At 42.2% G+C, this 27540-nt stretch overlaps 1 protein-coding gene across 1 annotated transcript in view; it reads left to right on the top strand.

The window, feature by feature from the left end:
- PDLIM1 (PDZ and LIM domain 1) overlaps positions 1-27540 on the top strand; it is a 56349-nt gene that overhangs the window by 16916 nt on the left and 11893 nt on the right. Inside the window, exons 2-4 of the mRNA XM_050802822.1 lie at positions 4906-5057; positions 7910-7997; positions 12733-12932. Coding sequence (XP_050658779.1) covers positions 4906-5057; positions 7910-7997; positions 12733-12932 — 440 coding nt within the window. The remainder of the gene's footprint in view (positions 1-4905; positions 5058-7909; positions 7998-12732; positions 12933-27540) is intronic.

The raw sequence follows: 27540 nt of genomic DNA, 5'->3' as shown, positions 1-27540 counted from the left end.
GCCCCTCTCGTCCTCCTAACCTGGTGGCCTTTCATTAGTTTTTCAAAGACAGTTTAGTTTTGGCAAGTGCTACCATCATTTAAACTATACACTAAAATTTCTCCCAAAGTTAGCTTTGCTGATGCCCAGGAATGATCAAGGACAGTTTGGAGATTAAAGGCAAGATGGAGTTGCTTAGGCCAGATCTCTTTCACTGTCATAATTTTCTCACTGTTAAAATTTTTGCAATATCACAGCACAGAAGGCAGACAAAATCCTGTCCTCATGCTCCTTACTGCTGAGTAGGCCTTTCAACATTAAACAAACTAACCCACCAAGGAGGTTTGGAAACATAAAGTGACCAGTGCCATGAGGAAGAACCAAGTATATTAAAAGGATGACTGGGAGTGGTGGCTCATGCCTGTAATCTCGGCACTTGGGAGGCCTAGGCGGGTGGATCACCTGAGGTCAGGAGTTTGAGACCAGCCTGGCCAACATGGTGGAAAAACCCCATCTCTTCTAAAAATGTAAAAAATTAGCTGGGCATGGTGGCGTAGCCTGTAATGCCAGCTACTCAGGAGGCTGAGACAGGAGAATCGCTTGAACCCGGGAGGTGGAGTTTGCAGTGAGCTGAGATTGCGCCACTGCACTCCAGCCTGGCAACAAGAATGAAACTCAGTCTCAAAAAAAAAAAAAAAAAAAAAAAAAAAAAAAACTGTGGGGGTATAGCTTAGATTGGACGTTGAGGGAAGGCCTCTTTGAGAAGAAGGGTTGTTTACACAGACACCTGGAAGATGAGAAGTTAATCAGGCCGAGGTAAAAGCAGGTGTGAAAGTCCTGAGATCCTGTAGCTGGAGCCCAGTGGGGAAGAGGCATGATGCGGCTGGGGAGGGAGGCGCTGGCTTTAGCGGCCTTGTTAAAGATTTTGGATTTCGTCCTAAGGGGACTGCTCTTTGAAACTGCTAGATTTAGCCATGATAAGTGAGTTCCATCAGGCATTATTCTCCTTGATTCAGGTTACTCTCCTTGGAGTTAGAGTTTGCCCATCAAGAACCCTTGCCAATCCCAAATAAAGTGATGCTTAGGGCCATTTAAAAAATAAGCCTACGTTGTCCTTTAGTAACAGTGAAATGTATATGAGGATGCACCAGATCAATCTTCTCAGGACAATAGGTCAGAAAATGGAGGATTTTTTTTTTTTTTTTAATTGCACACACTGGATGACTCAGAAGCTAACTCTCCATTGTTCACTGAAATGAGAGCGGCCTGTGCTTGCCTGGATAAAAAGTCCTGTCCCAGTGGCTGGATGAGGGGAAGATCTGAACCTTGAATCAAGAGGCTGCTTTCATTTCCTAAAACCCAGATCTCTGGTAAACAAATGATGGGAAAGCCAGAAAGGAAGGTTAGGAGGTCAGGATCTCGGTACTGGTTTCCATATCCTGCCACATTCCAGGAGAGTTTTGCCTGATAAAGTCATAGAATGTGCGGGCCAGAAGGGACCTCAAGGATCAGCTTGTCTTGTCCTCATTTTATGGGGTCAGGGTGCTGATGGGGAATGCACCATAATAGCAGCACCACACTAGCTGCGCTGAGGGCTAATTGGAAACTGTAGCTGCTAAAAACTGCATCAGATACTGAGGTTTAGGGCCTAACTTGTGTGTCCTGGTTTGGTGCCTTGAAGAACCTGTTACCTGTGGTTCAGCCATAAGGAGACACCCAGGTGTTCATAAGATCTTTCTCAACTGGATCCCGAGAGTCAAGGGCCTTCTCCAAAGGGTGGCCAGAGCCCTGTGGGCACTGGGAGCCTGGGGTGTTACTGCCACCCTGCTCCTGCGGGCTTGGAATTCCCATCCAGGAAGGTCTTGTAATGTGGAAAAAAAAAGTTGTGGACTTACCCTGGGATGATGACAGTAATATTTTTAGTATACCTTAGTTTAGAAAATCTAACCAAATACCTTGGTTAGAAATAGTACTCCGAGGTGAGTACTATTTCTTTTTTTTTTTTTTTTTTTTTTGAGACGGAGTCTCGCTCTGTCACCCAGGCTGGAGTGCAGTGGCCGGATCTCAGCTCACTGCAAGCTCCGCCTCCCGGGTTTACGCCATTCTCCTGCCTCAGCCTCCCGAGTAGCTGGGACTACAGGCGCCTGCCACGTCGCCCGGCTAGTTTTTTGTATTTTTAGTAGAGACGGGGTTTCACCATGTTAGCCAGGATGGTCTCGATCTCCTGACCTTGTCAGGAGAGGTGTCAGGAGAGGCCGCCCGTCTCGGCCTCCCAAAGTGCTGGGATTACAGGCTTGAGCCACCGCGCCCGGCCTTTTTTTTTTTTTTTTTTAATTAATTTATTATTATTATTATACTTTAAGTTCTAGGGTACATGTGCATAACGTGCAGGTTTGTTACATATGTATACTTGTGCGATGTTGCTGTGCTGCACCCATCAACTCGTCAGCACCCATCAACTCGTCATTTACATCAGGTATAACTCCCAATGCAATCCCTCCCCCCTCCCCCCTCCCCATGATAGGCCCTGGTGTGTGATGTTCCCCTTCCCGAGTCCAAGTGATCTCATTGTTCAGTTCCCACCTATGAGTGAGAACATGTGGTGTTTGGTTTTCTGTTCTTGTGATAGTTTGCTAAGAATGATGGTTTCCAGCTGCATCCATGTCCCTACAAAGGACACAAACTCATCCTTTTTTATGGCTGCATAGTATTCCATGGTGTATATGTGCCACATTTTCTTAATCCAGTCTGTCACTGATGGACATTTGGGTTGATTCCAAGTCTTTGCTATTGTGAATAGTGCCGCAATAAACATACGTGTGCATGTGTCTTTATAGCAGCATGATTTATAATCCTTTGGGTATATACCCAGTAATGGGATGGCTGGGTCATATGGTACATCTAGTTCTAGATCCTTGAGGAATCGCCATACTGTTTTCCATAATGGTTGAACTAGTTTACAGTCCCACCAACAGTGTAAAAGTGTTCCTATTTCTCCACATCCTCTCCAGCACCTGTTGTTTCCTGACTTTTTAATGATTGCCATTCTAACTGGTGTGAGATGGTATCTCATTGTGGTTTTGATTTGCATTTCTCTGATGGCCAGTGATGATGAGCATTTTTTCATGTGTCTGTTGGCTGTATGAATGTCTTCTTTTGAGAAATGTCTGTTCATATCCTTTGCCCACTTTTTGATGGGGTTGTTTGTTTTTTTCTTGTAAATTTGTTTGAGTTCTTTGTAGGTTCTGGATATTAGCCCTTTCTCCCATTCTGTAGGTTGCCTGTTCACTCTGATGGTAGTTTCTTTTGCTGTGCAGAAGCTCTTTAGTTTAATTAGATCCCATTTGTCAATTTTGGCTTTTGCTCCCATTGCTTTTGGTGTTTTAGACATGAAGTCTTTGCCCATGCCTATGTCCTGAATGGTACTACCTAGGTTTTCCTCTAGGGTTTTTATGGTATTAGGTCTAACATTTAAGTCTCTAATCCAACTTGAATTAATTTTCGTATAAGGAGTAAGGAAAGGATCCAGTCTCAGCTTTCTACTTATGGCTAGCCACTTTTCCCAGCACCATTTATTAAATAGGGAATCCTTTCCCCATTTCTTGTTTCTCTCAGGTTTGTCAAAGATCAGATGGCTGTAGATGTGTGGTATTATTTCTGAGGCCTCTGTTCTGTTCCATTGGTCTGTGAGTACTATTTCAAAATGAGTTTGGATCTTGTTCATTTTAATAGCATCTATATTCACTTGAAAAATAGTTGTCCATCAGTGTAGGAGATGTGATATGTATTGAGTCCACATGTATTGCTCTGTAGGCAGGTGAATTTAAGGACCTATTGCAGTAATTGATTGGCTTCCCCCAAGCATCAGTGATCTGTCAGTTTGGAACCACTGGTTTTAGAAGCATCAGTCTGCAGAAAACCAGCTGTCTATATGGAATGACCCTGGTCATTTTGGGAGATTAAACCAGTATAAACCTATACTACCATACTTTAGGATATCCTTGATTGCTTTTAACAATTTTTTATTTTTTTAATTTTTATTTTATTATTATTTTTTAAGACAAAATCTCACTCTGTTGCCCATGCTGGAGTACAGAGGTGTGATCTTGGCTCACTGCAACTTCCACCTTCCGGGTTCAAGCGATCCTCCTGCCTCAGCCTCCTGAGTAGCTGAGATCACACCTGGCTAATTTTTTTGTATTTTTGGTAGAGACAGGGTTTCACCATGTTGGCCAGGCTGGTCTTGAGCTCCCGACCTCAGGTGATCCGCCTGCCTTGTCCTCCCAAAGTGCTGGGGATTACAGGTGTGAGCCACCATGCCTGGCCAATAATTTTTTAAATTAAAAAGTAATTCAATATTATTGTAAAAAACATTGCAAAACTGTATAACTGTGAACAATTTAGTGTGCAGTGTTTCTACTTTCTTTTGTATATATAACATTAAGATTTTTAAAGAAACGGTGTTATAGTATATAATGTTCTCTAAATGTGTGGTTTTTTAAAAATGTAATTGTTAACTAATTTTAAGGAAGCGAACATGGTTCAGTGGGAAGGACATCAGATCTGTTCAGGGTTTGTGTCCTGGCTCAGTAATACACTAATTGGAGGACTAGTAATATAATAATATACTAGTTGGGTGATCCTGGGTAAGCCATAGGTCTTTCTAAGCCTCAGTTCCTTGTCTTGGAAATGGGGACTGCTATTTGTCCTCCTTTCTCACGAGGTTGCTATAAGGATACAATGAGATCACATTAGAAAAGCACTCTTTGTCAATGATAACATAATATAAATGATTGTTATTATTTAAGCTTATGATTTCAGCCCTCTTTTGTTTTTCAGGGCTTTGCTCCATATCAGTGAATAGTTGGTGATAACTTAGTGGTTTGGAGACAAATAGTAACTAGCCTGCTCTCCCCTTTTTTCTAGGTCACTCCTGGAAGCAAGGCGGCTCTAGCTAATTTATGTATCGGAGATGTAATCACAGCGATTGATGGGGAAAATACTAGCAATATGACGCACTTGGAAGCTCAGAACAGAATCAAAGGCTGCACAGACAACATGACTCTCACTGTCGCCAGGTGAAGCCTATGGAAACGTTTTGTTCATTTCTGATTGAGTAGAAGCTGTTTGTGGGCAGGGACTGTTTTTCCTATCTCAGAATCCCCCAGACCTTCTAGCTCAGTGCTGTGTATATACTATAGGCATGCCAAAAGATCTGTGGAATTTGAACTTCAGATTGTTTATTTCCCCTCTTTTTTTTTTTTTTTGAGACGGATTCTTACTCTGTTGCCTAGGCTGGAGTGCAGTGGTGCAATCTCGGCTCACTGCAACCTCTGCCTCCCGGGTTCAAGTGATTCTCCTGCCTTAGCCTCCCGAGTGGCTGGGATTATGGATTTGCACCACCATAGCCAGCTAATTTTTGTATTTTTTGTAGAGATGGAGTTTCACCATGTTGGCCAGGCTGGCCTCAAACTCCTGACCTCAGGTGATCCACCTGACTTGGCCTCCCAAAGTGCTAGAATTACAGGTGTGAGCCACCATGCCCAGCCCACCTCTAATTTTCACAGTGCTTCTTTTTTTTTTTTTTTTTTTTTTTTTTTTTGAGACGGAGTCTCGCTCTGGCACCCAGGCTGGAGTGCAGTGGCCGGATCTCAGCTCACTGCAAGCTCCGCCTCCCGGGTTCACGCCATTATCCTGCCTCAGCCTCCCGAGTAGCTGGGACTACAGGCGCCCGCCACGTCGCCCGGCTAGTTTTTTGTATTTTTTTAGTAGAGACGGGGTTTCACCATGTTAGCTAGGATGGTCTTGATCTTGTGACCTCGTGATCTGCCCGTCTCGGCCTCCCAAAGTGCTGGGATTACAGGCTTGAGCCACTGCGCCCGGCCAATTTTCACAGTGCTTCTTATGATGTGGGCTTCTTTCAGTAAGATATCTGCATTTTCATTTGATTCAACTTAACCAAAATTTTGAGTAAGTAAAATGTCCTGGCCAGGTGCGGTGGCTCTGCCTGTAATTCCAGCACTTTGGGAGGCCAAGGCAGGCAGATCACTTGAGGTTTGGAGTTTGAGACCAGCCTGGTCAACACGGTGAAACCGTATCTCCACTAAAAATTAGAAAATTAGCAGGGCGTGGTGGCAGGCGCCTGTAGTTCCAGCTACTTGGGTGGCTGAGGCAGGAGAATCACTTGAACCCAGGAGGCGGAGGTTGCAGTGAGCCGAGATGGCACCACTGCACTCCAGCCTGGGCAACAGAGCGAAACTCTGTCTCAAGAAAAAAAAAAATGTCCTTAGGATGCTGCTCCTACTGCACTGTACTGAGCAGTGAGCAGTGGGTACCATGCCAGGAGATTTCTATAACAGAGAAAAGCTTCAACACATTAGCAGCAGAGTGCTGAGTGTAACTTTAAGTACACGACAAGCAGGGAGTGCTGGGGATAAAAGGATGAGTGAGGACAGTACCTCGGGAGCTGTAATTAGGGTAGAATTTCCATTCTTCTTTCATTTAGCCTTGGAACATGCCCTGCAAAGGCAGGATTTCAGAAGTGATTTGGTTCAACCCTCAGTGGCTCCCTATTTTCTACTGCATCAGATTCAGATGTTTCATTCTGATCATCTGTTATTTCACTAATCTTAGCTGCCATAGCTCTTTGTCATGAACCCTTTGCTTACATTCTCATCTGTGAAGTATGTTTTTTGCTTTTTTTTTTTTTGCCTTGTGGCACAGGACTGGTATCTCAAAATATTTTGTACATTTCAGAGACCTACCCCATGAAAGGTACACCGTGTTATTACTACCCCCTCCAAAGCACATCTGCCCTTCATTCTCATCTCCGTTTCTATCTTAGTCCAAATCTTCTCCTTCAAGCCTGAGTTCAGGACATTCTTTCATTGATTGATTAATTGATTTTTAAATTTATTTGCTGACATGTTAAACAGGGACATCTTGCATATATCTGGCACAGACATTGTGACAAATATAAAGTTAAGTATGGCCAGGTGTGGTGGCTCATGCCTGTAATCCCAGCACTTTGGGAGGCCAAGGCGAGTGGATCACCTGAGGTCAGGAGTTCAAGACCAGCCTGACCAACATGGTGAAACCCTGTTTCTACAAAAATACAAAAAAATTAGCCAGGGATGATGGCAGGTGTCTATAATCCCAGCTACTCGGGAGGCTGAGGTGGGAGAATTGCTTGAGCCTGGGAGGTGCAGTTAGTTGAGATCATGCCATTCATTGCACTCTAGCCTGGGCGACAGAGCGAGACTCTGTCTCAAAAAATAAATAAATAAATAAATAAATAAATAAATAAATAAAATAAAATAAGTAAAGATAAGTATAAATATTTTCTACCTGCAAGAGAGGAAACAACTACACTAATGAAAACTGAGACTAAAGTAAAATCATTGCTCTGTGATTGGTACAAAGAAAATTGTCTATAAGCACAAAAGAGGGGCATTCTTCTCTCTTTTTTTTTTTTTTTTTCTTTTTTGAGATGGAGTCGCTCTGTCACTCAGGCTGAAGTGCAGTAGCACTCTCTGGGCTCACTGCAACCTCTGCCTCCTGGGTTTAAGCGATTCTCCTGCCTCAGCCTCCCGAGTAGCTGGGATTACAGGCTAATGCCACCACACCCGGCTAATTTTTGTATTTTTAGTGGAGATGGGGTTTCACCATGTTGGCCGGGCTGATGTCGAACTCCAGACCTCAAGTGATTCACCCACCTTGGCCTCTCAAAGTGTTGGGAGGCATCAGCTGTGAATGTTATCAGATGGGGGTGTTTAAAAGATCAACCAGGTGGCAAATGGAAGGTAGGGCTGATGGGAGGGTGCTAGTTCAGAGTCTGGTGCAGGAAAGAGGGGGCATTTTTCCAGTTTGTCTTTGGTATGTATTATTTATTTTGCATGAGTGAAACAGCAGCTTTGTTAATCTGTTGTAGATCTGAACATAAAGTCTGGTCTCCTCTGGTGACGGAGGAAGGGGGGAAGCGTCATCCATACAAGATGAATTTAGCCTCTGAACCCCAGGTAAGTTCTTGCTCACCATTGCCACTACTCTCACCACCCAGCAGTTTGCCATTTCTGACACTGCTCAGCACATTCCTGTTTTTCCTGCCCTGGAGGCCTGAGGATGAGACCGCAGGGAGAGCCCTCCACTGTCACTGCTGGTATCTGGCTCTTGTTCAGTTCTTCCCGTAAGGGAACTGCAGGAGGAAAGGGCTGGAAAATCCCAGGGCAGTGACGCTGTGTCCTCGGCTGGAAGCAGGGGGTCGGAAGGCGATAAGGGAAGCCGGTGGAAGCCTTCCTGCGTGGGAAGGGTTGGCAGGATCACAGTGAAGTCAAGGAGCTATTCAGCTCGTTATGGATTTTAGCAACAAATGAATCATGACAGGGATGGAAATAAGTTTAGGTCTGGAGGCCTAGAGCCTGGAAGAAATCGGGAGATATGTAATAGGAAGCCCTGCTTCTCCCCACCTTATGCCCCTGTTATGTTTCTGTGAGCCATGGAGTGGAAATCTCTATTTTTGTTACAGTGAAACTTCTAGTGAGACTTTAAAATTACTAAAACAAAGTGGCAATTAATATAAAAAAAGCAGTATGTAGTACACAATTTGTCACCCAGACAGAATTTCTCAGGACAGTAGACTGCCCTAAGATCCCATATTTGTGAATACATCTCTCAGAAGTTAGATTATAGATGATTTTATTTCTTTCTGCCTTATGTGTGTCTTCTACACATCTGCATGCATGGGTATTGTTTTTGAAATAAGAGACAAACTTAGAGATGTTTAGAACATCTTTTGTAAAATTCCTCATACCCAACATGCTACTTGTCATAAAGTATGTGTCTGTTGGATACATTAATGAATTAGTAATGATAAACTAGTATGTTGATAATGCCTTTTGAAAATTTTAGACTGGTTTGTGATGGTTATGCATTTGACCCAAGTTGAAAATTTGAAATTTAATTTATTTTTTGAAATTGGGGATACTATTTAGTGTTTATGGTGAATTAAGATATAATTAAAATACAATATATAGCTAGCTATCTTATATACATAAAACAGAAACTTGTATGACGTTGAACTCACTTGGTATATTAGTGTGCGTTAATTGGGTGGTTCGATATAAGTCATATTTTCTCAAATAGAATCCATTAAAATTTCAAAAATGAAGTCACACAAATTTTTTGCCATTTTAAGATAGTAAAAATAATGATTAAAAATCCCAAGAGTCATTTTAAGGATCATTTTGCATCATTTCAAAACTGACGTGAACATATTCTTCTCTACAACTCCTCTCAGAAAAGTTTGTAAAATGGCACTTGGTCTATAACTGGCCGTTGTGCAAACTAATTTAAAACATGCCACAGTTAGTTTCAGTTTCCTTGGGAGTTTTCAGCTACTTCATTAAATTTACCATAAATGTTAAATTTTAACTGTTAAATTTTAATTTTTACGTATTTTATAACACACAAGGAATGATTTCGTTTTAACTTGGTCTATCTGAAATCCTCATTTTCATGTAAATAAGGTAATTATGTAAATTTCAGTTATAGTTTTCATTTGTAGTATATTTGAATTTTCATTTTAAATCTATAAACTAGTTACCTGTATTAATCATTTGAAGGTAGTTCTCTTCAGATTACAAGAATTCTCAAATACTTTCAACCCTAGTATTTTTCTTGTGATTCCAGTAATGCTTTATTACTGTAAGAAAAACTTCCCACCCATCATTTTTCCAAAGTCTTTTACTTTCAGCCATTCTAAAGCAGAGGATAAATGAGTAAGAGCAGAGTTCATCTGTAATAAAAAGATCTGTTGGTTCATGTAATGCCAACCAACACCCCAGCTTATCTGAGGTCAGCATAGTTACACACCTAGTTTGTATTTCCTCATTATTGAGTTTCCTTGGAGACTGATAAATACAAAGCCCAAACAATTACGTCATCCCTTCTAAAAGGCAAGCCCTGAATCTGCCTGCTTTCTGGAAAGACCAGTCAGTATTCAGATGAGGGTAGAGATATTCCTTTTATGTACAAACCAGATGCATTCTTGAAAGATTCTTTATAAAGTGAAATCATCCGAATTTTCAACCTGAATTTTCCATTGACTTCCATTCTAATTGGAAATGTGTATCTGGGGAGGGAGAAGGGAATAGACCCTGGATGAATATGTGCCACGAGCCAGGCACTGTACTTGACACTCTGGGAACTCATATAAATCCTTGTGAAGAAGGCTTTTTCTTCTACATTTTAAAGATGAAAAATGGGCTCAGAGGGGTATTCCTTGCTCATGGCCAAACAGGAAATTGCAGGGAAAAATTGAGCCAAGGCAGAAAAATAAAGACCCTTCCCTGGGGCTCTGCATCCTCTGCTGCTCCTAGGAATTGGCGTGGGGATGGAGAGAAGAAGAAAGCATGACCATCCTGGCTGCGACATATGTAGGCAAGGGTCCCCGGCCACCAATCTGTAAATCTCCTGTCTTCATGACCATAGCCTTTAATTACTATATATGATTTCTTTGGGTAGCTGTGCCAAAAAATTTACTTAACTACTCTTTGATAACTGCTGAAATTTTGTGGTGGTGTTTTTTATTTTTTATTATTTATTTTTATTTTTTCTGAGACAGAGTTGCTCTTCGCCCAGGCTGGAATGCAGTGGCGCAGTCTCGGCTCGCTGCAACCTCCGCCTCCTGAGTTCAAGTGATTTTCTTGCCTCAGCCTCCAAGTAGCTGGGATTACAGGCAGGTGCCACCACGCCTAGCTAATTTTTGTATTTTAGTAGAAACGAGGTTTCACCATTTTGCGCAGAGTGGCCTTGAATTCCTGACCTCAGGTGATCCTCTTGCATTGGCTTCCCAAAGTGCTGCAGTTACAGGAATGAGCCACTGTGCCTGGCCTGTTTTGTGTTTTTAGAGATGAGTCTTGCTCTGTCACCCAGGCTGATGTGCAGTGGCACGATATGGCACACTGCAGCCTCCATCTCCTGGGCTTACACTATCCTCCTTCCTCAGCCCTCTCAAGTAGCTGGGTCTGTAGGCATGCACCATCATGCCTGTCTAACTTTTTTTTTTTAGGACTGGGGTCTTACTATGTTGCCCAGACTGGTTTCGAACTCCTGGGCTCAAGCAATCCTCCTGCTTTGGACTCCCAAAGTGTTGGGATTACAGGCATGAGCCACTGCACCCAGCCAAAAGAGAAATCTTTTTTTTTTTTTTTTGAGACAGAGTTCTACTCTTGTTGCCTAGGCTGGAGTGCAATGGTGCAATCTCGGCTCACCTCAACCTCCGCCTCCCGGGTTCAAGAGATTCTCCTGCCTCAGCCTTCCGAGTAGCTGGGATTACAGATATGCGCCATCACGCTTGGCTAAATATTGTATTTTTAGTAGAGATGAGGTTTCTCCATATTGGTCAGGCTGGTCTCGAACTCCTGACCTCAGGTGATCTACCCACCTCGGCCTCCCAAAGTGCTGGGATTACAGGTGTAAGCCACCGCGCTTGGCCAAAAAGAGAAATCTTAAACATAAAAATATTTTCAAGTTGTTTTATTTTATTTTAAATTAGGTACTCTTTAAATTAGGTACTCAATAAACCTGTTTTCATATTTTTTTTTTTTTAAGAAAGCATAAAATACTTAAAGATTTAACAAAAAAGGAGAGAAAAAAAGGAAGTGCAACAGACGACAGAAACTCTTTTGGGGGCAGCTGTTCTGGGCCTGCGTGTTTTAAGAAAGAGATTAGAGTTCAGGAAGATTTTTCTGGAAAACACAGTAAGACACATTTTGAGTTCAGCAGGCTGCACAGAGCATGCATCACCTAGAAGCCATGGGTTGATCCAGACACCCATATAGAAAAGACCCTGCTAACTGGGCTATCAGAAAAACTGTGATGCTGGCAGGGGGGAAAGAAAAAGTAGAAAAGTTGTAGTTTTAGAAAACAGGAATGTTCATTTCAAAAGTGGTTTTGGGGGTTTGTAAAGGAGCTCTGAGATGTTGTAGCTGTAGTAATTATTCACCTGACTCCTAGCAAGTCTAGGGTGGGGGTGGAGGGAACTTTCTCAAATTACAGAAAGGGGAATGAGAATACAAGGAACTCAAAGTCCTCTTCTGCAGCTCTGCTGGGTGCCGCCCCTGTAACAGGTATCCCCTGACCTTCTATCTGATTAGCCTTGTCTTTCTCCCAGAAGAAACAATAGATAGATCCTTAATTCCCTTGACCCTTGTTCTGCAGGAGACTGAGGCCATCTCTGCCTAGTCAGCAGCTGCTTCCCCTGTGACACCACACCCTCTTATCTTGCTTGTCTAACTTGCTCACTTCTGGAGAATTTATCTCCACCTTTTATCATCTCCTGTTTTGCACTGACCAAAGTGGCTGCATGTTTCTCTCCACCTAGTGCTTTAATCCCTTTGGTATGTGCCCTGAAAGCGTGTTTTAGCTCTGACTTCAATCTTACAGCCCAAAGCATCAAGGGCTGTCTGGCCCGAGGGTGCCCAGAGGGCAGGCTTTGCTGGGCCTCAAGGAAGAATCAAAAGGCAGAGATGATTCAGAGGATGTGAACTCCCAAAGGTGCCCATTGTGGGAAACTTCCCCAGTCATTGCCCGTGTGTCTCAGTGGGTGTATCAGTGCCCCTCAGCTAAAGTTTGGGTTGAACTAGGGCCATCTTAGCAGCTGGAACACCTCTCCCTGGCACTCAGCCTGCACTCCCCATCAAGGGGTTTGCATTGGATGCCCCCCTTGATTTGTCCTCTGATCCCTGCCTGCAGGAGGTTCTGCACATAGGAAGCGCCCACAACCGAAGTGCCATGCCCTTTACCGCCTCGCCTGCCTCCAGCACTACTGCCAGGGTCATCACAAACCAGTACAACAACCCAGCTGGCCTCTACTCTTCTGAAAATATCTCCAACTTCAACAATGCCCTGGAGTCAAAGACTGCTGCCAGCGGGGTGGAAGCGAACAGCAGACCGTAAGTAGTCCTCCTCTGAGCCGGTCCTGGTAGGGGCTTTCACATCAGGCCCAGGGCTGCCCAGGCAGGTGCAAGAGCCACTACTCCAGGGAGAAAAATGACTACATTAGCAGAACACTTCTGTGTTCATTTTCTTCATCTACACAAAGAGGGCAATACCTCCTGCTTTATAGGGTGTCTGTAAAAGTAAGAATTAACATGTAAAATGCCCAGCATCGTGTCAAGCACAAACAAATCAGTGAATCCTCCAGAACTGTTTTTATTTGTGTTTTGATTTCTGTGATCATCATCTTCTAATTGAACACAGTCCTTCCTTGACAGGCCTGCTGCTTCCCGAGAAATTCTTCAGTATTATTAGTCGGGGAGTGTTTGAGAGAATCTAGAGTAGCCTGTGCTTGTGTTCACCATCTGAACTAAGGGAGAAATACTTCATGGTGCACAGTTTTGGTGAAGCAGTATTTGCTTTTTCCCCAGAGTGGACCAGAAGTCATAAAAGAAGAGAGGTCCCTGAGGATATAAATGCTTGTCCTTAAGAATAGGTTCTGATCTGGGGACAGAGGCAGGCTTAACTGGGGGAGAGGTAGGGCTGCAGGTGGAAAGGGGAGAAGTATCTGAGGAAGTGCCTTGCTGGGGACTGGGGAGGTATGTCCTCTTCTGTCACAGATCATTTGGCTGCAGCTGCCTTTGAGTCTTTTTTTTTTTTTTTTTTTTTTTTGAGACAAAGTTTTGCTCTGTCACCCAGGCTAGAGTACAGTGGTTTGATCACGGCTCACTGCAGCCTCAACCTCCTGGGTTCAAGTGATCCTCCTGCCTCAGCCTCCTGAGTATCTGGTACTACAGGTGTGTGCCACCACACTTGGCTAAGTTTTAATTTTTGTGTTTTGTAGAGATTGGGGTCTCACTGTGTTGCCCAGGCTGGTCTCGAACTCCTGGGCTCAAGTGATCCTCCCACCTCAGACTCCCAAAGTTCCGGGATTACAGGCATGAGCCACCAAGCCCTTTGAGTCTTTATTGGAGTCTCCTGGATCTTCCCAGCAGAGGGGCCCAGTCTGCTCCATCTCAGACTCTTTGAGGATGAATCCAGAAACACTGGGAATCCCAGCAAAGGGACTGGGTTTGAGGATGGGTTAGAGATGGGGCCAATTCTCCGTAGGTGTAAAGGAGGTGGACTAGGTTAGGAATTTCCCACTCAAATACCCAAAAGTGGCAGGCAGGATGAGGAACTGAGGCAGAGCTCTGAGTAAACAAGGGTGCCGGGTAGGGGTGGGGTTGGGGGTGGCAGCTGGAGCCTGCATTCCTGGTCCAGAGGGGCCGCTGCTCCTTGGCTCCAGCTGCGTGCCACATGCAGGTCTCGTTTCTGCTGATTATTTCCATTAAAACAGAAGTTGGAAAGCCTCTTTTTATCGGAAATCTCCTGATTTTTAAGTATTGGTGACATTTAAATTTTGGTGGAAAACACTGTGTGGTCCAAACTTGCCTGAGCTCTGAGAACCTTTCCCACTTGGAATTCTCAATTTTTGTATTGCCTCTGAAGCCTGCTTTGCCATTCAGTTTCTCCCCAATTCACCTTTAACAAGAACCTGCTCAACTCTTATGGTAATTAAATTGCAAACAAATGGCTTCATATGCAGGTTGAGAGATGTGAAGATACTAGCGGTTCCAAACTACTTAAATGTTTGGAACACCTCTCAAGGGCTCCTTGGCCATTCCGTGCATATAGTCACCCCTCCCCTCCCCACAGAGACACAGATGTCATTGGAAACCCATGGCATGCGCGTCCCTGTGCCCGACACTGAGAGGACACTAAGATTTCTTTCTTTTTTTTTTTTTTTGAGACGGAGTTTCACTCTTGTTGCCCAGGCTAGAGTGCAATGGAGCGATTTCGGCTCACCGCAACCTCCACCTCCCCGCAACCTCCACCACCTGGGTTCAAGTGATTCTTCTGCGTTAGCCTCCCAAGTAGCTGGGATTACAGGCATGCGCCACCATGCCCGGATAATTTTGTTTTTTTAGTAGAGATGGGGTTTCTCCATGTCGATCAGGCTGGTCTCAGACTCCCGACCTCAGGTGATCTGCCTGCCTCAGCCTCCCAAAGTGCTGGGCTTACAGGTGTGAGCCACTGTGCCCAGCTGACACTGAGATTTCTTTTAACATTTCTTTGAGTCTAGTAGGGCAGACTTTTTTCTGTGTGACTTTGGCTTTAGAAGATGTTAAAGGTTACTGGCCATTTATCATAGTAACCAAGGCAAAGTCGCCGCCAGTGCTGCTGCTTCCCCAAATTCTGGTTCTTGCAAGGGCTTACTGGCTTGAGATGATGATCCTCTTCCAGGTGACCGTGGGGACATTTGAGACACCTGAGAAAGGTGTCATACTGGGTCCCCAGGCTTTCCACAGACATACCCTGAGGGGAAGCTTCCAAGCAGCTCAGGAGTGGTGGAAACACTAGGGGCTGTGATCCTTGTTTTTAGCTGCTTTGGTGCTGGGGAGGCTGAGAACGTGACCCTCTTTTACTGTCCCAGAGTGGAATGTTCCATGATCCTGGACTTAATAACCCAGGAAATGACACATCCTTAATTGAAAGAGCTGCTATGCATTGGGAGAAATATGTGCCTGGGAAATATTTTTAGTATGGCCTTGGCTATTTTTCCTTCATTAATGTCTTTCTTCTTCTCTTACGTTCCTTGCATGCTCCCTCCCCCGAGTCTGAAACTACCAGGTGGCTGTGTAAGCCTTTCCTCTAGCCCCTGGCCCAGACTCTTCGGCTGCAGTAGTTTCCGAGTATCAAAATTTGTCTCTTTGTAGGTTTTCTCAGCAGAGAGGGTCCCGTTTCTGTTCCATCCCACACTCTTTGAGGATGAACCCAGAAACAGTGGGAAAACCAACAGCCTAAGGCAGAGGAGCTGCCTAACTGGCCATGCTGCTTGTATGGGGGGGCGGGGTGTCAGCTTGCTGGTGTATTTCTAGTGCCTTCCCACAAAGAAAGATTCTCCTGTGAGCTCAGCAGTCACCTGGTAACTTTGCTTGCTCAGTCAGCACAAGTCCCAAGTGCTCGTTCCCTCCCACTGTTTAGTCTGTGAAATTCGCTGAGGTTCCAGAATTGGCTCACTGCATACTTTGCATCTGAGGTCATCATCCATTCTCTGGGGCTTGCCCTGGATTTCTTTGTCCTACACACTTGAAGGTATCATGGTGTGTCTGTGGCTATCTGTCTTGTAGGTCTTTACAGAGCTGTGTCCCAGTCAGATAAGAACAGAGATAGCCTTGCCAACCGGTAAGGCAGGTGCTTCCCTTCCTCTCAGTGCACACAGTGGAGGGGGAGGTCCTCAGTGGCCTTTTTCCTCTAGGTCAGTTCAGCATAATAATCATTTATCGAGTGCCTACTGTGTACCATGTGGGCAAAGAAAATGTCAGTTCAGCAGAAAGCTAGCACCTTTCCTCTGATCTCTTTTAATTGAGTTGAGGGGACCTGGTCAAAATCAGAAAATTCAGAGCCCAGATTTCATTGTTTATATGACACTGCCTGATACTTCCTAAAGGCTTGGTAGATAGAGGGGCCCGAGCCTTGAATTCCAGCTCTGCCTCTTACTAGCTGTGTGACCTTGGAAAAACCATGTAACATATCTGAAACTCAGTCTCCTGAGATCTAAGGTGGAAATAATACTAACTTCTTCACCACCAGATTGTTGAGACAATGCAACGGGATATGCACAGAACACTCAGCACAGTGCCTGGCCCCTGGTAGGTGCTCAGTAAATGCTAATTATTGCTGACTTTGGTGTCCATGAGTAACTCCATCCCCATCACTTCTGAGAACTGGCGGCTACAGAAGTGTGGAAGCACATAGACAAATGTAATGGAGAAGACTTTGCTGTGGCTTATGGTACACTTCTTTCCTTCCCATTAAATTCAGCCAGCCCACACAGCTCATCAGCTTACTGATGGGGTGATGGTGTTCTCTTCAAGGAATGATTGGAGAGCTCCTATAACCAACATACTAGGCCCTAGATAATAGCTCTTCCAAATTGTGTTGTAAGATGTTGCCCCCAAACACTCATGAGGGAGATTTATAAGCAGCTGCCCTGGAAATAAAGGGATGCATCCTTTTCTATTCAAATGATATCACAAGGATGATATTAACCCTGGCTTCTTCAGAGCTGAATCAGAAGTACACCTCTGTGATGAAGGCTGCTTGCCCCTCTAGCTAAACTTGCCTGCCACCCACAGAAAACTGGCTCTGGTGTGTGGACGTTCCTCTCTCTTTTTCTGGTGCCCACAATTACCTCTCTGGTTTCTTATTGCAGGACCAACACGTGTGCCTTTGAAGACCAAAACTTAGGAAGCATACAGGCCAGGCTTCCCTTCTGAAAATGATTACATAGGGTTTCCCAGAATGGTGTTTGTGCGTGAACATTGGGGTAATCAGGCTGGGACATTTCATTTTTTGCGATATGAGATGGGAAAGATTTTTCTGGGTCCTTCTACCTCCTTTACCCCCACCTACATAAAAAAACAAGTATTCCTCTACATTATTTCCAGTTAGCACATAACTTCTACCATTTGGGGAAAATATTTCTTAAAATTAATTAAAATTTTTATTTTTAGATAATTGTAGATTCACTTGCAGTTTTAGGAAATAATACAGAGAGATCCCCTATACCCTTTACCAATTTCCCTCAGTGGTAACATCTTGAAAACACAATAGTAACAAAACCAGGATATTGATATCAATACACTCAAGATACTGACCATTTCCATTTCTGCAAGGGTTTCTCATGATGCTCTTTTATAGCCACACTCACTTCCCTCCTGTCCCCTCACCCTCCTTAACCCCTGGCAACCTACTCATCTACTCTTTATATTTTTATTATTTCAAGAATGTTATATTAATGGAATCATACAGTATGTAACCTGGGATGAGCCTTTTTACTCAGTATGATTGGAGATTTATTTAGGTTTTTGTATCAATAGGTTTATGTATCAATAGTTTGTTCCTTCTGTTCTGTGAGTTTGTCTTTTTTTATTGTGTTAACACATGGAATTTATGATCTTAATCATTTTTAAATCTATTGTGATGTTTATTGTATGTACATTGTTGTGAAACACATCTCTAGAACTTTTTTATCCTGCAAAACTGAAACTCTATACCCATTAAAAAACAACCTCACCTTTCTCCATCTCTTGAGCCCCTAGCAACCACTGTAATACTTTCTAAGAGTTTGATTACTTTAGATATCTTATATAATTGGAGTCATGCATTTGTCTTTTTTCAATTAGCGTAATGTCTTCAAGGTTTTCCCATGTTGTAGTATATGACAGAATTTCCTTTTTTTTTTTAAGGCTGAATAGTATCCCATTTTTTTTTTTCGCATTTTCTTTATTCATGTTGATATGGTTTGTCTGTGTCCCCACCCAAATCCCATCTTGAATTCCACGTGTTGTGGGAGGGACGCAGTGTGAGGTAATTGAATCATGGGGTCAAATCTTTCCCATGTTGTTCTTGTGATAGTGAATAAGTCTCACAAGATCTGATGGTTTTAAAAAGAGGAGCTCCCCTGCACAAGCTCTCTCTCTCTCTCTTTGCCTGCTCCATCCATGTAAGATGTGCCTTGCTCCTCCTTCCACCATGATTGTGAGGCTGCCCCAGCCATGTGGAACTGTAAGTTCAATTAAACCTCTTTCTTTGTAAATTGCCCAGTCTTGGGTATATCTTTATCTACAGCAAGAAAACTCACTAATACACATGTTTTTATGGATGTTTAGGTTGCTTGCATCTCCTGGCTATTGTGAGTAATGCTGTAATGAATGTGGGTGTGCAAATATCTCTTTGAGATTCTTCTTCATTTCTTTTGTATATAATCAAAAGTGGGATTGCTGAATCATGTGGTAAATTTTTAATTTTTTGAGGAATCTCCATACTGTTTTCATAGTAGCTGTACCATTTTACATTCCCACCATCAATACGCAAGGGCTCCAATTTCTCCACATCCTTACCAACATTTGTTTTATGTCTTTTTGATAGTGGCCATCTTAACAGATGTGAGGTGATATCTCATTTTGGTTTTGATCTGCATTTCTTTAATGATTAGTGATGTTGAATATCTTTTCATATGCTTGTTAATCATTTTTGGCTAAATGTCTATTCAAATCATTTGATCAGTTTTTAATCGAGCTATTTGTTTTTTTGTTGTTGAGTTGTAGGATTTTTAAATATATTCTAGATATTAATTCCTTATCATACGTATGTTTTGCAAATATTTTTCCTATTTCGTAAGTTGCCTTTTCACTCTGTTGTTTCCTTTGTGGTGCAGAAGTTTTAAAGTTTTTAGTTCTATTTGTTTATTTTTGCTTTTGTTGCTTGTGTTTTTGTGTCATATTCAAGAAACCATCGCCAAATTCAGTGTTAGGAAGCTTTATTTTTATTTTTTAATAGAGACAGAGTCTCAGGCTGGTCTCGAACTCCTGGGCTCAAGTGATTCTCCTTACCTTGGCCTCCCAAAGTGCTGGGATTACAGGTGTCAGCCACAGCACCTGGCCCCCTATGTTTTCTTTTAGAAGTTTTATATTTATAGTATCTGGTCTTATGTTTAGGTCTTTAATCTATTTTGAATTGTTATTATTATTATTATTGAGACAAAGTCTCATTCTGTTGCCTGGGCTGGAGTACAGTGGCATGATCTTGGCTCACTGCAACCTCTACCTCCTGGGTTCAAGTGTTTCTTCGGTCTCAGCCTCCTGAGTATCTAGAACTATAGGCTTGTGTTGCCACTCTCGGCTAATTTTTTTGTAGTTTTTGGTAGAGATGGAGTTTCACTGTGTTGGCCAGGCTGGTCTCGAATTCCTGACCTCAAGTTATCTCCTGCCTCAGCCTCCCACAGTGCTGGGATTACAGGCATGAGCCACGGTCCCTGGCCAAATTATTTTTTATGTGGTGTTAGGTAAGGGTCCAGCTTTATTCTTTTACATGTGAATATCCAGTTTTCCCAACACCATTGAAGAAATTATTCTTTAACCATTGTGTAGCTGTGGCACCCTTGTTGAAGATCATTTGACAGTGTGTCCAAAGGTTTATTCATGGGCTCTCTATTCTATTTCATTGGTCTGTATATCTGTCTTATGCTAGTACCATACTGTTTTGATTACTGTAGCTTTGTAAAATGTTTTGAAATAAGGATGTATGAGGCCTCCATTTTTGCTTTTCCTTCTCAAGGTTGTTTTGACTATTTAGGGTCCTTGGAGATGTTATATAATTTTACAATGGTGTTTTTTTATCTGTAAAAAATGCCATTAGGGTTTTCATAGTGATTGCATTGAAGATGTAGATGCTTTGGGTAGTACAGATATTTTAACAATCTTAAGTCTTCCAGTCCATGAACATGAGATGTCTTTGTTTATTTGTGCATTCTTTGGTTTCTTTCAACAATGTTTTATATTTTTAAACATTTAAAAATGTTTCATAATTTTAAAATGTACTCTATTCAGTGTACAAGTCTTTCACCTCCTTGGTTAAGTTTATTAGGTATTTTGTTCTTTTTGATGATTACACATGAGATTGTTTTCTTAGTTTTCTTTTTGTATTATTCATTGGTAGTGTATAGAAACAACTGTTTTTTGTTTGTTGATTTTGTGTTTTGCAACTGTGAATTCATTTATTAGTTCCAATAGTTTGTGTGTGTGTGTGTGTGTGTGTGTGTGTGTGTGTGTGTGTGTGTGTAGTGGGGGGATCTTTAGAGTTTTCTATGTATTTGATCATCACGTCTTTGAACAGATACAATTTTACTTCTTCCTTCCCAATTTGGATGCCTTTTATTTATTTGTATTGCCTAAGGTCTCTGATTAGGACCTCCAATGCTATGTTGAAAAGAGGTGGTAAAAGTTGGCGTTCTTGCCTTGCTGCTGATCTTAAGAGGAAAAGCTTTTGGTTTTTCATTTTGAGTGAGATGTTAGCTGTGGGCTTTTCATACATGGACTTTATTATGTGGAGGTAATTTCCTTCCATTCCTGTTTTGTTGAGTATTTTTATCATGAAACTTTGTTAAATTTTGTCAAATGCTTTTTCTGCATTCAGATGACTGTAGTTTTTGTCCTTCATTCTGTTAATGTGATGTGTTACATTGATTGATTGTTATATGTTAAAACATCCTTGCATTACAGGAATAAATTCCACTTGGTCATGGTGTTTAATCCTTTTAATATGCTGTTGAATTTGGTTTGCTAGTATTTTGTTGAGTATTTTTGCATCAATATTCATTAGTAATATCAGTCTATAGTTTTTTTTTTTGTTTGTGGTATCTTTGTCTGGTTTTGGTATCAGAGTAATACTGGCCTCATAGAATGAGTTTGGAAGCATTCTCTCCTCTTCAGCTTTTTGGAAGAGTTTGAGAAGCATTAGTTTTAATTATTTTAAAATTGTTTGATGGAATTCACGAGTGAAGCCATTTGGTTCTGAGCTTTTCTTTGTTGGAATGTTTTTGATTACTGATTCAACCTCCTTACTAGTTATAGGTCTGTTTAGAAATTTTTAATTTTTTTTTATGACTCAATCTTGGTAGGTTGTGTTTTTGGGAATTTATCCATTTCTTCTAGGTTTTCTAATTTGTTAATATATAATTGTTCATAGTAGTCTCTTACTATCCTTCTGTGGTATCAGCTGTAATGTCTCTTTCATTTCTGATTTATTTATTTATTTACTTACTTACTTAGAGACAGTCTGTCTCTCTTGCCCAGGCTGGAGTGCAGTGTCTCACTGCAACCTCTGCCTCCTGGGTTCAAGTGATCTTCTCACTCCAGCTTCTTGAGTAGCTGAGACTACACAAGTATGTGTCACTATATCTGGTTAATTTTTTTTGTAATTTTTGTAGAGACGGGGTTTCACCATGTTGCCCAGGCTGGTCTCCAACTTCTGAGCTCAAGCAATCCTCCTGCATTGACCTTCCAAAGTACTGGGATTATAGTCGTGAGCCACCGTGCCTGGCATGATAGTATTGTTGAATTTTTCTGTATCCTCTCTGATTTTCTGTCTAGTTGATCTATCAGTTGTTAAGAGAGGGGTGTAGAAGTCTTCAGCTAAAATTGTGAATGTGTCTCTTTTCCTTTCAGTTCTGTCAGTTTTTGCTTTACATATTTTGAAGCTCTGTTGTTTGATGCACGCATATTTAGCATTGCTATAGCTGTTGTTAACTCTTTTGTGATTATATACTGTCCCTTTCCATCTCTGGTAAATTTACTTGTTCAGAGGTATACTTATCAGATATTATTAATAATATAACCACTCCTGTTTTCTTCTGATTAATATTGGCATGATATATTATTCTCTACCCTTTTACTTTTAGCCTGCTTATATATTAATATCGGAAATGAGTTTTGTGTTGATAGCATATGTTTGGGTCATGTTTTAAAATGTACTGTTTTGTATCTACCCTGTTGGTTTCTGTCTTTCAGTTGGTTTATTTAGATGATGAACATTAATGCAATGATTGATATGTTAGGGCTTAAGTCTGGTATTTTATTTTTTGTTTTCTGTTTTCCATTTCTCTGTTTTCTTTTGCCTGCTTTCCTGTGGGTTATTTGACATCTTTTTTTTTTTTTTTTTTTTAGAATAACATTTTTATTTGTAGTGTTTTTTATTCTATGTGTTTGTATAACCTTTTCAGTAGTTATCTGGGTATTACATTGTGTATATATATATATAACTTATCACAGTTTACTGGTATCATCATTTCAGGAGTTCAAAGAAGTATTGAAACTTTGCTTCTCTTTGTGAACCTTTGCCCTCCCCTGCTTACAATATAGTTAAAATAGATCCTTTTATACACTTAGAACCACATCAGACAGTGTTATAATTTTTGCTTTACTTGTCAACAAGAATTAGAATACATTAAGAGGGAAAGCAGTTTTTAAACCCATGTTTTTGCTTATGGGTTCTTTTTTCATTCTCGATATTCCAAGGTTCCTTTTTTTTTTTTTTTTTTTTTTAAAGACAGAGTCTCGCTCTTGTCCCCCAGGCTGGAGTACCGTGGTGCGATCTCCGCTTACTGCCACCTCCACCTCCCGGGTTCAAGTGATTCTCGTGCCTCGGCTCCTTGAGTAGCTGGAATTAACAGGCGTCCGCCACCACGCCCAGCTAATTTTTGTATTTTTAGTAGAGACAGGTTTTTGCCATGTTGTCCAGGCTGGTCTTCAACTCCTCACCTCAGGTGAGCCACCGTGCCTGGCTGGTTCCTTCTTTTCTTTTTTTTTTGTCTATTTAGATAACTTCCTTTAAACATTGTTAGGGTAGCTTTGCTAGAGATAAATGCTCTCAGTTTCCCTGTATCTGAGAATGTCTTGATTTCTTCTTCATTCTTGAAGGATATTTCCACTGTATACAAAATGCTAAGCTGGCAGTTTTTTTTCTTTCAGCAGCTGAAAACATTGTGCTATTTCCTTCTTTTCTTTATGGATTCTGATAAGAAATCTGCTGTCCTTTGAATTGGTTTTCCCCTCTAGATATGGTGTCATTTTTCTCTTACTGCTTTGAAAATTCTTTCTTTGTTGTAGTTTTCAGAAATTTACTATGCTGTGTTTTGGTGTAGATTTTTTTAGGTTTATCCTGTTTCCTGTTCACTTCACTTATTTATGTCTTTTGCCAAATTTAGGACACCTTCAGACATGATTTCTTCTAATACTTCTCTAGTCCCACCTTTTTTCTCTTCTTCCAAGACTCCATTGACATGAATTTTTGATCTTTTATATATTCCCATAAGTTTGTGAGGCTCTTCATTTCTTTCTTTTCCTCCCCATTCTATTTTTCTATGTTCCTGAAATTGTATAATTTCTAATATTCTACCTTCCAGTTCACTGATTCTTTCCTTCGTCTTCTTCATGCTGCTGCTGAGTGTATCCACTGTGGTTTTATTTCAGTTATTTTGTCAGTTCTAGAATTTCCATTTCATTCTTTATATCTTCTGTTTATTGAGACTTCACTTTTTTTTGTTTCAAGTGTGCTCATAATTGTTCATTGAAACATTTTTATGATGACTGTGTTACCATCTTTGTTAGATAATCCCAACATCTCTGTCATCTTGGTGTTGGCATCTCTTTATTGTCTTATTTACAGTTTGATATCTTCCTGATTCTTCTGAGAGATGTGATTTTTCAACTGACTCTTGAACATTCTTGTTATTATGTTATTAGATTCTGGATCTCATTAAAACCTTCTGTTTTCACTGGCTTCCTCTCAGATAGGGGGTTGGGGATGTTGCCTCATTACTGACAGGTGGGGGTAGAAAGTCTCATTTCCCCACTCTGCCTATGTCACACCTGAGGTCATTGGGGCCACTCATTACTCCTGGATGGGGTGGGAGTTCTGGCTCTGCACATGGCCTCCACTGACACCTTATGGGTGAGTGGTAGCCTAGACACTGCTGAGCAGTGGTGAGAGTCCTGATTCCTAGGTTTTCTTCATTACAGCTGGGTAAGGATGAAATATGGACTCCCTATTGGGCTTTCTCTGAGCCTATCCCAGTGAGGTAGTTGGGGAACCACATCATAGCCTGGTGAGACTGGAAGTCTGGACTCCCCACTTGGCCTTTTCTGGCATTTGGCTGGAGAATAGTGGTTGTTGTTTCAACGTGTTGTGTTTTGCTGGGCTGCCCTTTCTGGCCATTTGGTCAGAGACAGCAGGCTCCTCTTGAGACTTCTGTCTGTGCCCATTGCCCTTTCCAGGTTGCTGCCCTCAGCTCCATGTCTGGGATGTCCAAGGAAACAAAAACACCGTGGGAGCTCACCGTCATGGTCCTCAGGACGCGGGGTCCCTAGCCAGTCTGACTTCTGTTGCCGTGTCAGAGTCTTCTCATGTTGTTTTATACGTAATGCCCAGGGATTTTGGTTGTACTGGGTGAAACAGGGAAAAATATGTCTACCTCATCTTCTCAGACAGGAAAAAGATTTTTATGAGGAGACCATCTTCTCCTGTCTGGATGCTTTCAATAATTAACGTAATGCCCCTTTCTATTCCAATCTTTGTCTCACAGGCAGTTTTATTAAAGTATCAAAATGTTCTTACTATGTGAGAAAATGACCCTACTAAGGTTATATCAGCAGTGAGGATTTTTTTCTTATGGCTGTCTTGTTTTAGCAACCTCTGCCTCCTAGGTTCAAGCGATTTTACTGCCTCAGCCTCCCAAGTAGCTGGGATTACAGGCGCACACCACAGCACCTGGCTAGTTTTTTTTTGTATTTTAGTAGAGATGGGGTTTCACCGTGTTGACCAGGCTGATCTCAAACTCCTGAGCTCAGTCAATCCACCTGCCTCGGCCTCCTAAAGTTCTGGGATTACAGGCGTGAGCCACTGTGCCTGGCCTAGCTGAGATTTATATACAGATAATTAAGTTGCTGCCACAGATGACAGCCCAAGTTAAAAAAAAAAAAAGCCCCTTATATCCTCACTCTGGGCACTTCATGGTTCTGATGGAGTAGACTTTCATCCCAGGGTTGCTGTGCTGACCCATGCTCCACAGCCATGGACATACTGCTTTCCATCCTCCTTGTCCTTCTGACCCTCACCCCAGCTGCCCTTTTGGCTGGAGCAGGTGTGAGAGTCGCATAATGTCTGCAGGCTCAGCAGACATTAAAATCTGGGAGGTGGGCTCAAGGGGAGTTTCTTCTTATGTTCTAAAGACTACTGGGACCCTCCTACACCTGGCTTTGTCAGCCACCTGATTCGGCAGGGATGGGAGTGGCGTGGCTAGAATAACCCTGGGGTCCTCAGGTCAGGTCCTAAAATAGTGGGAGAAAATATTCAACGTTTAGGAAACTGATACACATCAGCTCCCAGGGAGAAACAAGAACTAGGAAATTTGTGTAATGTATTGTTACTCCAAAGTAGTTGAATTTCCTTAAACTCGTTATTAAAACTGTACAGAGTGGGTTCAGAAGAAAGTGTTTATTTTCACTGTTCCACCCTCAAAACTTGTTCTCCTGGAAACTGAATGGTGTGTGTTATATTTTCTGAAGCCGTATCACTGTAATATTCTTTCTCTCATTGCTGTTATTAATATCAAAATGAGAAATTTTTTGTTCCATTTCTCCTTCATATTTTTGTCATTATTTTTTAAGGTATTGTGGTAACATGTCAATACCTTGTAGTCTAGTGTCTAAGACTTAGACTTTGGATCTTAGGATGTTATTTTTGATTCAGGTGTATCAATACCTTAAGTAAGGTAATAGATATAGAAAGTCTTTTATAAATTATCCAATGGTGTAAAGATACTATCATTATTGGGGAAAAATGGTAAGTTATTTTTTTTAATCATTACTCATTACTGACAGGTGGGAGTAGAAAAATCATGTAAATCCTTCACAAGGTGATTTGCTGGAAGAATATTTGATGGCCTTGTGGTCTGGGTTCTGTCATTTTTTTGGTGTGTTCTGTTGGTGGCTTCCAGACATAACATACACCAAAGAGGAGGAAAAAATCTTTCCCAAGAACATTCCATAGTCTGATCTCAATTTTAAAATAGTCCTAAGTGTAATAGAAAAAAGATTTATCCAAAAATAATGTAATATGCTTATTATGGGGCAAGTTCCAAACTCAGGACTCCTAAAAGAGTCAGGCATATAACTCAAAGAAAGGGCTGGGAAGTGAGACAAAGAAAGACCCTTGGTTAAAACAACTCCCCCAGGTGGCCCCATTGCCTGCCCTAGGAGGCACCCACAGGTCCCTGCAGGTGGGGGAAGAGGCCAAGCAGAGAGCAGCTGGAGTGGGCAGGACAGGCAGGGATAGCTGCTTTCCCTCCCCCAAATGCTGCCAGCCCGAGTGACCAACCCATGAATCTTGCTACTTAAATTCTGACCACCTTTGGCAGCCGCAAAGCATATGTCACTCTTTGGGTGCCTTTTCCTTTATTGTGAGAACATGGTTGGAGTCGAAGGGAAACACCTGGATCTTGATTGCTGTGATTGACTCTGCCTTTAGCTGCGGACCTGAGTACTGAACATGCCCCAGAGGTTGTCTCAGAAAAGAGAAAGGAAGAAAGGAGAGGGAGAGAGGAAGAGGAAAAGGTAACTTGCAGAGAATGACCCAGGGCAAACATATACCCTGGAAATGAGTAAGCGTAATTGATATAATTCAGTGACTCCAACCCTAAAGAGAGACTGGTTAGAGTTGCTGGATAAAACCACTCCTGGCCACTGCCTGCATCTGTAAAGCTGGGAGACAGCCTGGTGGGCTGGAGACTTTGTAGCTTTATTACTCAGGAAGCATCACTTGTTTATATACAAATCTATCTATCTGCATCAATAAATTGCCCCACCATCTGATATTTGCTCTTTGGTTCCACTGGGCACGCTAGCCTTCCTCCCTAGCAGCTCAGGCTGTGCGGAAGGAGGTGATTTGGGGCCAGGAGGTGTGGCTGCCCATGTCCCTGGCAGAGCCCTCAGAGGCCGGCTGCCCTGGAGGACTTTGTGAGCCTACAGGAACAGGGGGAGCACAGCAAGGAGGAAGGAGGCCCTGGACCCACTCTGCAGTGTACATTCACTTGCTTGATGCCTGCTGAACTGTGACCTGTGCCTGGCATTGAGCCAGGCCTGGGAGTGTGATGGGGAGCAAGACAGGCCATGTCCCTGCCCC

The sequence above is a fragment of the Macaca thibetana genome, chromosome 9 (assembly GCF_024542745.1).
Source record: "Macaca thibetana thibetana isolate TM-01 chromosome 9, ASM2454274v1, whole genome shotgun sequence".
Lineage (NCBI taxonomy): Eukaryota > Metazoa > Chordata > Mammalia > Primates > Cercopithecidae > Macaca > Macaca thibetana.
Note: the sequence above shows the minus strand (reverse complement) of the source record. Positions and strands in the feature narration are given on the sequence as shown.